This window comes from Aspergillus heteromorphus (assembly GCF_003184545.1).
Source record: "Aspergillus heteromorphus CBS 117.55 chromosome Unknown BO70scaffold_16, whole genome shotgun sequence".
In the NCBI taxonomy this organism is placed as follows: Eukaryota; Fungi; Ascomycota; class Eurotiomycetes; order Eurotiales; family Aspergillaceae; genus Aspergillus; species Aspergillus heteromorphus.
Genome location: NW_020290421.1, coordinates 168670 through 178477, shown reverse-complemented (window position 1 = coordinate 178477; position 9808 = coordinate 168670). Strand labels below are relative to the sequence as shown.

Here is a 9808-nt window from a genome sequence, read left to right as displayed (position 1 = left end):
ACCGCCCCCACCCCCACTCATGCAGCAGAGCAACAGGGTAATGCCCCGATCGGTGGGGGGGTTGACTGACTGAGTATCTCCACCTTGGGAGTAAGTCGCTCAATGGCTCAGTAGATGGAATGAGGGAACCACACCGGGAACGTTGCATAAAGCAACACAAACCATACCCCCACCTGATGCGGGGAAAAGAAGGGCGAAACCACCCAGATGGGTTGGGGGCTTTCTGCACAGGACCCAACACAATGAGAGAATGATAATTGCCATTGTGATGGGTCCTTCTCTTCTGCGCTCGGTGATCAGCCATTTGGCGATAGGATGTGTGGAGTACGAAAAGCCACATCGCGCAGCCACCTTCATGGCATCGAGGCCGACAGCACCCTAGGAAGGGACATGAGACTGTTTTCTTTCCCAGGGGTGATGGGTGAAAGAAGGGATGGGCCGAGTGAAATGGGTCCTTCAACTCTAAGGAAGAGAGTGACCGTCGTCATTGGTTCAGAGTGGGAAAGTTGATGTTTGGTGGCGTGTGTTGGGCGCTTTCCCGACGCTCGCTTGGGTCTGAGATTATGTCTGAGTCGGGGCCCAGAATGGTGTCCGGAACAGCCAGCGCAGCAGCAGCAGCTAGTACGTGCTGCCGCCGAATCAGGCGGAGAGCCTAGAGAAGAGAAAGAGGCGCACAGCCCTAGGGAAAAACCCCGGATGCAACTGTGCATCGGGTTTCCGTCCACACCCACAGATGTGGTTGTTGTGGTCGCAGATGAACACACTACCGACAATCCGGTTCGAGGCTGCTCCTGGACGTGCTGTCTAGCGATAGCGACGCGCCAGGAGCGTATTGCGATGGAGTTTCTAGGCAAGCCATTTGCAGACTCACGTTGCAACGAGCTGTTGCTAACTTCCCTAGCAAATAGCGCAATGCGCTTTGCGAATTGCCTTCGCATCCTGTGGTAAATTCATTAAGGAATTTCAGACGCGAATTGCTGTCGCGAGTGGCTTTTTGCAACCGAGTGTTGACAAAAATCTCTTTCAAAATCCCCTATGCACTTTGGCATACCCAAGACCACCACGGATTGCTGTCTCCACCTCATGCCCGAAGGCACGGGTCAGACAGGACAGACACCAACCGGCCCGGCCCTTGGGCGAACAAAGCCCATTTCAGGCCTGCGGCCGACATCGATGGAGCGGAAGACTTTTCCCTTTGCTGGTTATAGCGTGATCAAACAAAGAAGCCCCACTGGAAAGGAGGTTGGGGGGTCGAAACACAATATTTGATAGGTGCCTCCTAAATGGAGGACACCTAGGGTCCTTCTTTGGTAAGTCGAGCAAAGAGCGTTGCGGAGGTGCCATCGGTAGGCCGAGTAAAGAGGCTCGCAGAAGTGCGATTCGACACAGCACGATGTGAGATGCCCATATTATGATGGCCGAAACCGGACCATTGATAGGTGCCTACTGGCCGGAGGTCACCTAGGGTGCTTTGTGGCGGGCCGAGTAAAGAACCTCATTTAAGTGCCATTCAGGAGAGGAAATTTCCATATTCATATCCGAGTTTGGATGGAATTTGAGACGAGAGCGTTCTCTTTCAATAAACAGATGGATAGCAACACCGAACGTTATAGTGGCAAGTGACGGGGACGACGGGCCGGGAGACGCATCGTTTGGCGATGGACCTCCCAGCCACGCACCGGGACATTCCTCAGTGCATCAGACCATTGGATCACGATCGAAACCTCGTAGTGGCGACGACAGATGAAGAAAGCCGTTTCGCGCTGCACAACAATATCGAGGAGCGTGGGCTGTGGGGCAGAGAAACGCCAGGTGACATTGCGTCACTTGGATGCAGCCAGGCGCCGGTGAGAAAGGAGTTAATCCTTCTCGTTTCTTTATCCCCTGGTTGGACATGCCAGTGACCATGTCAGTGAGTACCCAGCGTGCCGGATGTAGAAATCATCGGGGCGGTCTGGATAGATGAGAGGCCCACTTGGTGGACCTGATGAGTCCAATTCCATTGTGAAGGGGCCAGTGATCTGTGATTACCCTGTCCACCGTGGCCCATAGGTCAATTCTCGAGAATGAGTCGGTAAACGGCAGACGACCACAATCACCAGGGTATCGAATGGGACAGGTGTCCCACGACACTGTCCACCTCGACACCAAGCAGGTTTGTCCGGGCTTGGGAGCGTGTCGTCTTTTCAAATGCCTTTGCATTTGGAGCAGAGTCGAACAATTCATAACTTGCTGGATAGGTCAAACTTTAACGAAACCGGTAGAAACTTCAGTGCCCAACAGGATCGTTGGGGCTTGGATCTTCTCGCTTGTTCAAGTGCCTTTGCACTTTGAACAGAGGCGGGCAGATCTCCAGGTGTCGAATCGGTTCAGGTGACTTAAGGCCATGGAAACACAGACACCCACAAGAGTCATCTTGGGGCTTCGGAGCGTGCCCCTTTAGTGCCTCTGCACTTCGAACAGTGTAATGTAATCCAATCCCGACTCGAAAGTTGACGAAAGACGGTATATATACACCCAATCGCTAACCAAATCCAATCTCGAGCCCGGTAAACCGGTGACAGCGTAAATAAACCCAGACCGCAAGGAACTGGATCATCATGGCCGACCCGGTCCCTGTGCCAATCGAGTTGGCCTCCAAAAGCATCATACAGCGCCGGGATGATCCCAGACACCGTGCCGTAGGTCTCACGTAGTAGGACGCGGAGATGCAAAGCCCGTCGACAAAGCATTATGTCGAAGCCTGTTGAATGTCGAACCCAACAGTTGTCCTTAGATTCAACACCAGCATTCTGCCCACTGGCTATTGAGTCGGACTTCAAAACGAGGACTCTTTGTTGGGCCGCTTTGTCGTGACAAGTGGGGAGATTTGCCGCCGCAGCTATCGCCTGGAGATGACGCAGCCTCCGACTGGGCTCTCGAGCCCTTTGCTGACCCGCCCATGTCGGTGCCACCAAGAGACTCATTCTCTCCTGACGGAGACACTTCTTCCTCGAATTAGCCGCAAAAGCGACTGTGACATAGCCACTTTCGCTGTTAAGATGGCCCGAAGCCGCAATGCTGCTGTCGAGCAGTTTATTCTCCGAGTGAGCATTCCAAGGACCGGCAGCAACGCCGGTCCGATTCAAATCTTCTTCCCGCGATGGCTCTACGCCTTTCATCTTTAGACCATGCTTCATGTTGGACATAGCAGATGATCGAAGCTTCGAAAGTCACTTCCGGCAACGCTTGGAGCATTGGCAGGAAGTATGCCAGTTTCTTCCGGTGCTTGGGAAGAAGAATGAGAACCCCTTGTCAGGCTCAGGACGTTGAGATTGAATCAGCCAGGGTCTTTTGTTACTGACCCGGCTCACGAGTTGGAACTTCTCGAAACGGCTATTCCTGTTCGAATATGCGTATACGTCCGGCACACATTGCCATCCTTCGTCGGAAAGGCACAGGCGCCGCAGCTCTGGCAGTCGCCTTTGGATCAACATCTTTCATCTCCGGTCGTTATCTGTCGATTGTCAAACCGGGACCACATGTCCAGAAACAGTACCATGTCTCCGACTGCATCTTTCATTGGCACCTTGTGTCTGTTGACACATGATTTGACACCTTGTATCTGGGTCAATTTGTCTCCCGTTTGCATTTTGCATGCATCTATCGACTGCCCACTCCGTTGACTGAGGCGAACTTGTTGAGGCGGTGGGTTTGTCCTCATGGCGAGCTCCTCGACCACCCAACGTAAAAATATTACATCAACAGTCTGGATAGAAGATTCTCTGGGATGCTCAAAACACCAGCCACCCCCCCAGCTAGTTGAGCTAAAGAAAGAAGGCCAGACCCTGGGGGATCTGATTGCTATGGCGCGCCATGACAGGCTGGTCGGGTAAACGAAGTCTGTAGAGACCTAGATTTGACATCTATATCGATCGACTAAGGCAAGACGACGCCCAGTCGTCCTGGGTGTCGTTCCTGGGCCATTACTCTTTTTGAGTCAACCGACAACAGCCGCCACTAGCGCGCTGATGGTTTCATGAAGATATTTCGACGCCTTGTCGATCATGTTGAGTCAAGCATGGTATGTCGAAAGACAGACTCAACGCGAGGTCTATGACCTCGGTGGCCATCTCCAGGTTGTAACTGGTGGTTTAGAAAAACAAAGCAAGCAAAGCTTTGCTCTGCTGCTTGACGAGCTAGCTTTTGCGCTTCTGCACCGTGTTTGAAGACAATTCTTCTTCAGATCATCCGGGGGGCTTTTCATCTTTTTGATGATGACCTTTCCGGTGGATTTCGGGAGTTGAGATCTGTCGTGATGGAAGAATATAGGACGCGAAGCATTGCTCTGTTGCTTGAGCAGTTTGTGGAAAACCCCTGTCTTTATCAAGGGCGTCGAATGCCCCGTTTCCCCTTTTTCCATCATCTTCCGCTGTTTCTTTTTCTTCGCCAAAGCCGCAGCACCTATATATTGTGCTGTTCTCATGACCTTCCTTTCATTTCTCTTCCATCCACACGAGGCCATTTCGACTTTTTCTCGCGTGCTTTTCTTTTCCTCTTCCCGTTTCAACTTTTTTTTTTTTCCTTCTTGACTTCCCGTTTCCAGCAAGCCACAACCCATTTTGGGCTCCTTTGATCATCATCTTCTGATGTTGATTCCAAACAAGCCGGGCCTTTTCGCCTGAACTCGCGCGTTTTTGATTTTTCATTTTGCTTTGTATTCTTTCCTCATCATTTTTCCTTTTCCGTTTCCTTTTTGCATGTTCCACCCCCCCCCTCTTGCTTGTTCACTTTCTTTCCCCCTCCCCCTCTACCCCCTTTTCTCTTAAAAGAGCACCAATTTTATGCCTTTCTTCTGGATATTCGGTCGAGCACCCGTCTACCTCGTCTCTCTACCTTGGTCGTCGAGCGTAAACGGGCGCTTAGTCTGTCAAAACCCTTTCCACACACAAAGTAGCAGCTCCTCTGCAAGCTCCAGCGTCTCACCGTGGCCTCGAGAGAACACAGCCCCCCTCCCCCCCCTCCCTTTCCCTTTCGCTCCAGTGGAAATGGGATAGAAAACCCTCATGAGGGCGTACTAGATGGACGTGCGTTGCGCTGAGGCAACAAGTCGAAGTCGCCAGTTGGAGAGTCTCGGGAGTCTCTCTTCCTTGGCTATCCCGTTCAGAGTCTGCGGCTCGTGGACATTCCTTCTGCTTTTCATGGCGATTGCTGGAATCGGATGAGGCGAAAGCGATGGGATGGTGTGTCGCTTCGTTGCGGAAAGTAAAGTAAAGTGGCCGAGCGAAGGCTCGTACGCCGTTCTCCATGCTGTTGGCATTTTGTCTCCGTTGCTTGTCGAGACGCCCTAAGGCGTTCCTTTCCACACTTGGTTGTCCGATTCTGCTGTGTGGAGGATGGGCTAGTATACCGCAGTAGCAGAGGAATATACAACCGCAGACCACAGACACCTGAAACGAGGCAAGAGAGCCGCCACCACGGTGGGCGAGTTGTATTTTCACATTGGTGAGAATGTATCACCCAGCTTTCTGGCTTTAAAGCGAGACGAAGTCGAGCAGCACAGTAGAATGAGCGAATGGAGCCCTTTTACCCAAGGAAACGTATGTCCGTGTGGATGGATGGGTCAGTTCCATATCGAATCCCTCGCCCAACCCAACCCTATCCACCCCGGCACACCGACCCTGGCTTAAACAGCATGATAAAATAAGCTTGACATACAAGCTTCGACTGGTATGTCGATATCGAAAGCGATATGCGAGCTCTCCTCCCGGGAAGAGCCTCACTTCCTTTTCCAGCGCGTTTGTTTGCTGCTCTTCATCATCCAAAGAGGCAATATCACAGCGATGGCAGGAGTATGCAACGCGACACATCATGTGTCCTTGTAAACCACGGCACACTCTGAAGTGAGCTATGCCTGCTCACATCCCTGGAAGAGCCTCACTCTTCTCTTCTCTGGGCCCGTTCGCCACTTTCATAACGGACGAAGACAAAGACGAAAACGGTGAGAGATCGCAGGAATGTGCGATCCGACACACTCTGTGTAAACAAAGACCAGCACCGCACACTACCAGGTCTAGCATATGTAGCTTCCGGATGGCCATGGGGCTGCTCGTCGCTCGAAGCATCTTGCATTTCTTCTTCTTCTTGTGTCCATCTTCGTCGTAATGGTTGCAGGAAGCGATAGTACATTGCAGGAATGTGTAATGCGATATACCCCATTGCAAGCGCACAGGGACGGCCCAGTGCTGGGTGGAGAATTGGTCGTTGAGGCGACTGCTTCGTACAGCCCTGAGAAGAGTGGAGCCCTGCTGCTCAACAGAACCCCGCTGCTCAGTGATGCTGCCATGGTGACGGATGGTCATGTGGCTATTCATAACTGAAAGCGCCTTGCGCTTCTTCTGGTCTCGTCGCTCTCGTCTTCAAGTTTGAAGCAATCGATAGTACATCGCAGCAGTGTGGAAAGCGAGACACCCTGTGCCAACCAAAACCCAGACAGCCCAACGCCGGTCCTAGGATGAGCATATTCTCCACCGGCCATGCGACCGCTCATTGCTCGATGCGCCTTGCGCTTTTCCTTGTCTTGCGTCTCTTCATCTCGGTAAAGGGACGTAGAGCCACTATGCTGCGAATTGTGAGACGCGACGCATCCGAGATGGGAGGATGCTCCCTCTTTCCCCCCTCTTCGGTAAAACACCAGTGTGCCAATTATAGGAACCAGCAACCACCCATTGGCAGAAACGCACCATGGCGTGGACACCGTTCATTGACAGTGCGACAGTGCCCGGCGCCAAGCAGGTGCTGAAAAGACACGAGCCGGGCGCCATTGCCACGACGCTGGCAGCACGGTTAGTAGTTTGTCACAACCACAGCTTCGGCTTCTGTGTCCCAATGTGAACCCGAGGGCGCTGCCGGACAGGTGTTGGAGATACACGAGCCCGGCCCCTCACAAAGGGAACACAACGGACGGCCGTGGCTTGTTGCCATGAAAGTTTCTCTCTGTCCAGATGGACGATTATCAAGATGATAATTGAAGCATTCAATACGGTCTTTCTGTTTTGTCAGTCTCGAAAGACGCGTTGGCGGCGGGGCGCGCGACAGCCACGGAGTGGCCGGGAACTGGGTCTGAGAAGCCCTGCTCGGCTTCGGAGTGATGGCTAATGTCTCTGGTGAGATAATCCGTCTTGTAATTCATGGAGGGACTTCCCTCGTGTGATCGGACAAAGGACACGCTGACTGGGGTCCGGAGACAGGCGCAGACCCCAGTCAGACTGGAGACAGCTCAGGCAACCGACCCCAGATGGACTTCAAAGTCCCTGGGGTCTCCAGTAAGAATTTCCATTCCACACTCTACCGAGGCGTAACCCTGCTGCAGCAGTCGATCGAGAGACGACGATCGTCCTTGGGAAGAGACGCTGCGGCGCCTTTCCCGAAAGAAAGCCGAAACAAAGCCATAGCAGGCTTCTGCGTTTGTTTTTGATAGCGTCCCGGGACACCCAGAGAACGTGACACAGTTGTGCCACGATTGTGGCAGTTGTGTAAGAGTCTTACTCTACCTGGGTGCAATGGTGTGCCAGAAACAGGCACACGGGCACCCAGGTAGTGGCCGAGCCGCGTATGAGGAGAGACAGAGAACAGAATATAATAAGCTGCCTCTGATGGTGATGACGTGAGTAGATGCGAGTCTGGGTTTGGTTTTGGGTTTGGGTTTGCTCTGGCAGCTCGGTGTAGACGCGCAGAGCCAGACGCAGATATCTGCGGATGGGTAGGCGGATATTGCGAGGGATCTGGATTTGGATGTCAGGGTGAGACTGCTGCCTCTACCCTGGTCCGATCCCACAACTCGAGGGGAAGATGGGTCTGGTCTATCTCGACTGGGAGGTGCATCCCTCCCCCACCCCCTACATTCGGGGTGTTGATAAGACCAGGCCACCATCACGGTGAGATGTATGCACGATATCTGGTGGATAGATCCTTTTTCGAAATAAAGGGAAAGAGTCGTGCCAGTTAGGCAGCCACAGCGAACAAGGCACCTCGAGACACGAAGCTCGAATTTTGGCTTTATATGTCTTCGTTGTTGAAGAATGGCGACGAAGCAGCCACTGTGGCTCAAGACATCCTACCGCGTCTGAGAAAGACGTGCTGTTCGCTTCTTTCCACACATCCGACCCCCCAATCCAACCCAAACCGAAACCCAAACCCAGACCCAATTGGGCCATCTCGCCCCAGATGTTACTGGGGCTGAGGTGGGAAGCATTCTCTGTGGTAATTCACACCCACGACAAACAATTTCCAGTCGGATGAGCAGGCCGACACTGAGATTGATCACCAAGTCGACGTGACCACGTTTGGCGATGAGCACCGTAGAGATGGAATGCGACAAGCGTCTTGCGCAAGCTCGCCCCAGATCGTACTGGGGCTGAGGTGAGAGGCACCCTACGGCAACTAACGGCCGACTGTCAATGTGAATTGTAGCAATCGGCGCGACAGACATCGCTGGGTGGGGAAAGCAAGACGCCATTGTGGCCGGAGAGCCCCAGTTGAGATGACCAGATTTGGCCATTTGCACCATGAAGATGCCGTGCTGATGAGCATGGTGCGCAACGGCACCCCAGGCCCTGCTGGGAGTACCAGGAAAAGCATCCTCCGTGGTAATAAGAAGCCACGACATTTGAGTCAATGCCAACTAGCTTGAGAAAGCCAACACTGAAATTGGCGAGTCGACAAGAGACGCCCGGATTTGGCGCAGAGCACCGCAGACCGAGGCCGTGGAGAACAATGTGCCCGATGGCGCCAAATTGGCCAGGCACAGAAGCAGATTGCAACATGCCACAATAGTCACACGCAGCAAACATGCCAGCTATAAGCCCTTTCCTCTCAGTCATACTTCGCAGGACCGTGGGCCCTGGAGTTTGCTTTGATGATTACATCCTGGATGTCGTGGGTGTCGGACGACGGCAGATTGATCTGCTTCTGACGAGCACGGCCGCGCATCGCAGTTGGAGCAAGTAGCCCACTACTGCGATGACGGAGTTGACAAGACACGCCCAGCGCAGGTTTGCTGCTGGACGTGCTGCCCGTCAGACGCAGATTTGCTTCGGGACCGCTGTCGCTAGAACGGCAGCAGGTACACCGTGCAATGCATCGTATTGCCAAAGACCAAGATGGTCGGTCTTGAGGTGGATCACACGCGCTGGATTGCAGCGTGGATATGGAGACGACGCAGGTGGGCGAAGGGTTTCGCAATCTACACCACGTAGGGCGCTTTCGAACTCGTAGTCACAGACGACAATGGGCCGGGGCCCTGTCAAAGCTCTGATGAAACTTCGTGTCGACGAGTGGACGAGCGTCTTCGACGCCGATTCTCAGTTGCACGGCTTGGCAGATGCCGGCCGAACGCAAACCACTATCGGAGAGGTGGTCAACACAGGGCCCGTAGACAACGGAGTCCTGGAGAGCTTTCTCGTGTCGGCGCCGGGTGGGAACGAAGTTTTAAAAACTAACATTCGGAGAACGAGGTAGCTTTGGGGCGGAAACCGTCTTTCTTAGACAAGAAGTCGGTAAGAGGCAGAGGGAGGGACCGAACCATTGTGTCCGGATTCAGTAGCTCGTCACATTAACGAGACTCACAGGGGAGCTCGTTGTCGAGATACTCGAAAGTCAAGACTGCCTCGGCGGTGTTCCCAGACCCCCCGAGGCAGCGCCAGTGAGACAGTGTGCTCACAGGACCAGATATCTTGAACGTCGACGACGACGCCAACTTGCACTGGAACCTACACGACCCGTGCCTGTGCCGCAATTGCAGATTAAAACACTTTCGATCAAACGTTGA

At 53.3% G+C, this 9808-nt stretch overlaps 3 protein-coding genes across 3 annotated transcripts; all 3 read right to left on the bottom strand.

The window, feature by feature from the left end:
• Positions 1-1607: 1607 nt before the first annotated feature.
• Positions 1608-3179, bottom strand: BO70DRAFT_397282 (uncharacterized protein; the record flags this gene model as incomplete). Its single annotated transcript, XM_025546691.1, has 2 exons — positions 1608-1790; positions 2610-3179. The coding sequence occupies 2 exons, from the start codon at positions 3177-3179 to the stop codon at positions 1608-1610; spliced, it is 753 nt and encodes a 250-aa protein (XP_025398384.1).
• Positions 3180-5897: 2718 nt separating this feature from the next.
• On the bottom strand, positions 5898-7171 carry BO70DRAFT_397281 (uncharacterized protein; the record flags this gene model as incomplete). Its single annotated transcript, XM_025546690.1, has 4 exons — positions 5898-6396; positions 6474-6601; positions 6723-6813; positions 7023-7171. 4 exons carry the CDS (start codon positions 7169-7171, stop codon positions 5898-5900), a joined length of 867 nt encoding a protein of 288 aa, XP_025398383.1.
• Positions 7172-8662: 1491 nt separating this feature from the next.
• Positions 8663-9565, bottom strand: BO70DRAFT_397280 (uncharacterized protein; the record flags this gene model as incomplete). The annotated part of the gene is made up of 4 exons (XM_025546689.1): positions 8663-8836; positions 8905-9088; positions 9260-9434; positions 9481-9565. 4 exons carry the CDS (start codon positions 9563-9565, stop codon positions 8663-8665), a joined length of 618 nt encoding a protein of 205 aa, XP_025398382.1.
• Between the last annotated feature and the right edge of the window lie 243 nt (positions 9566-9808).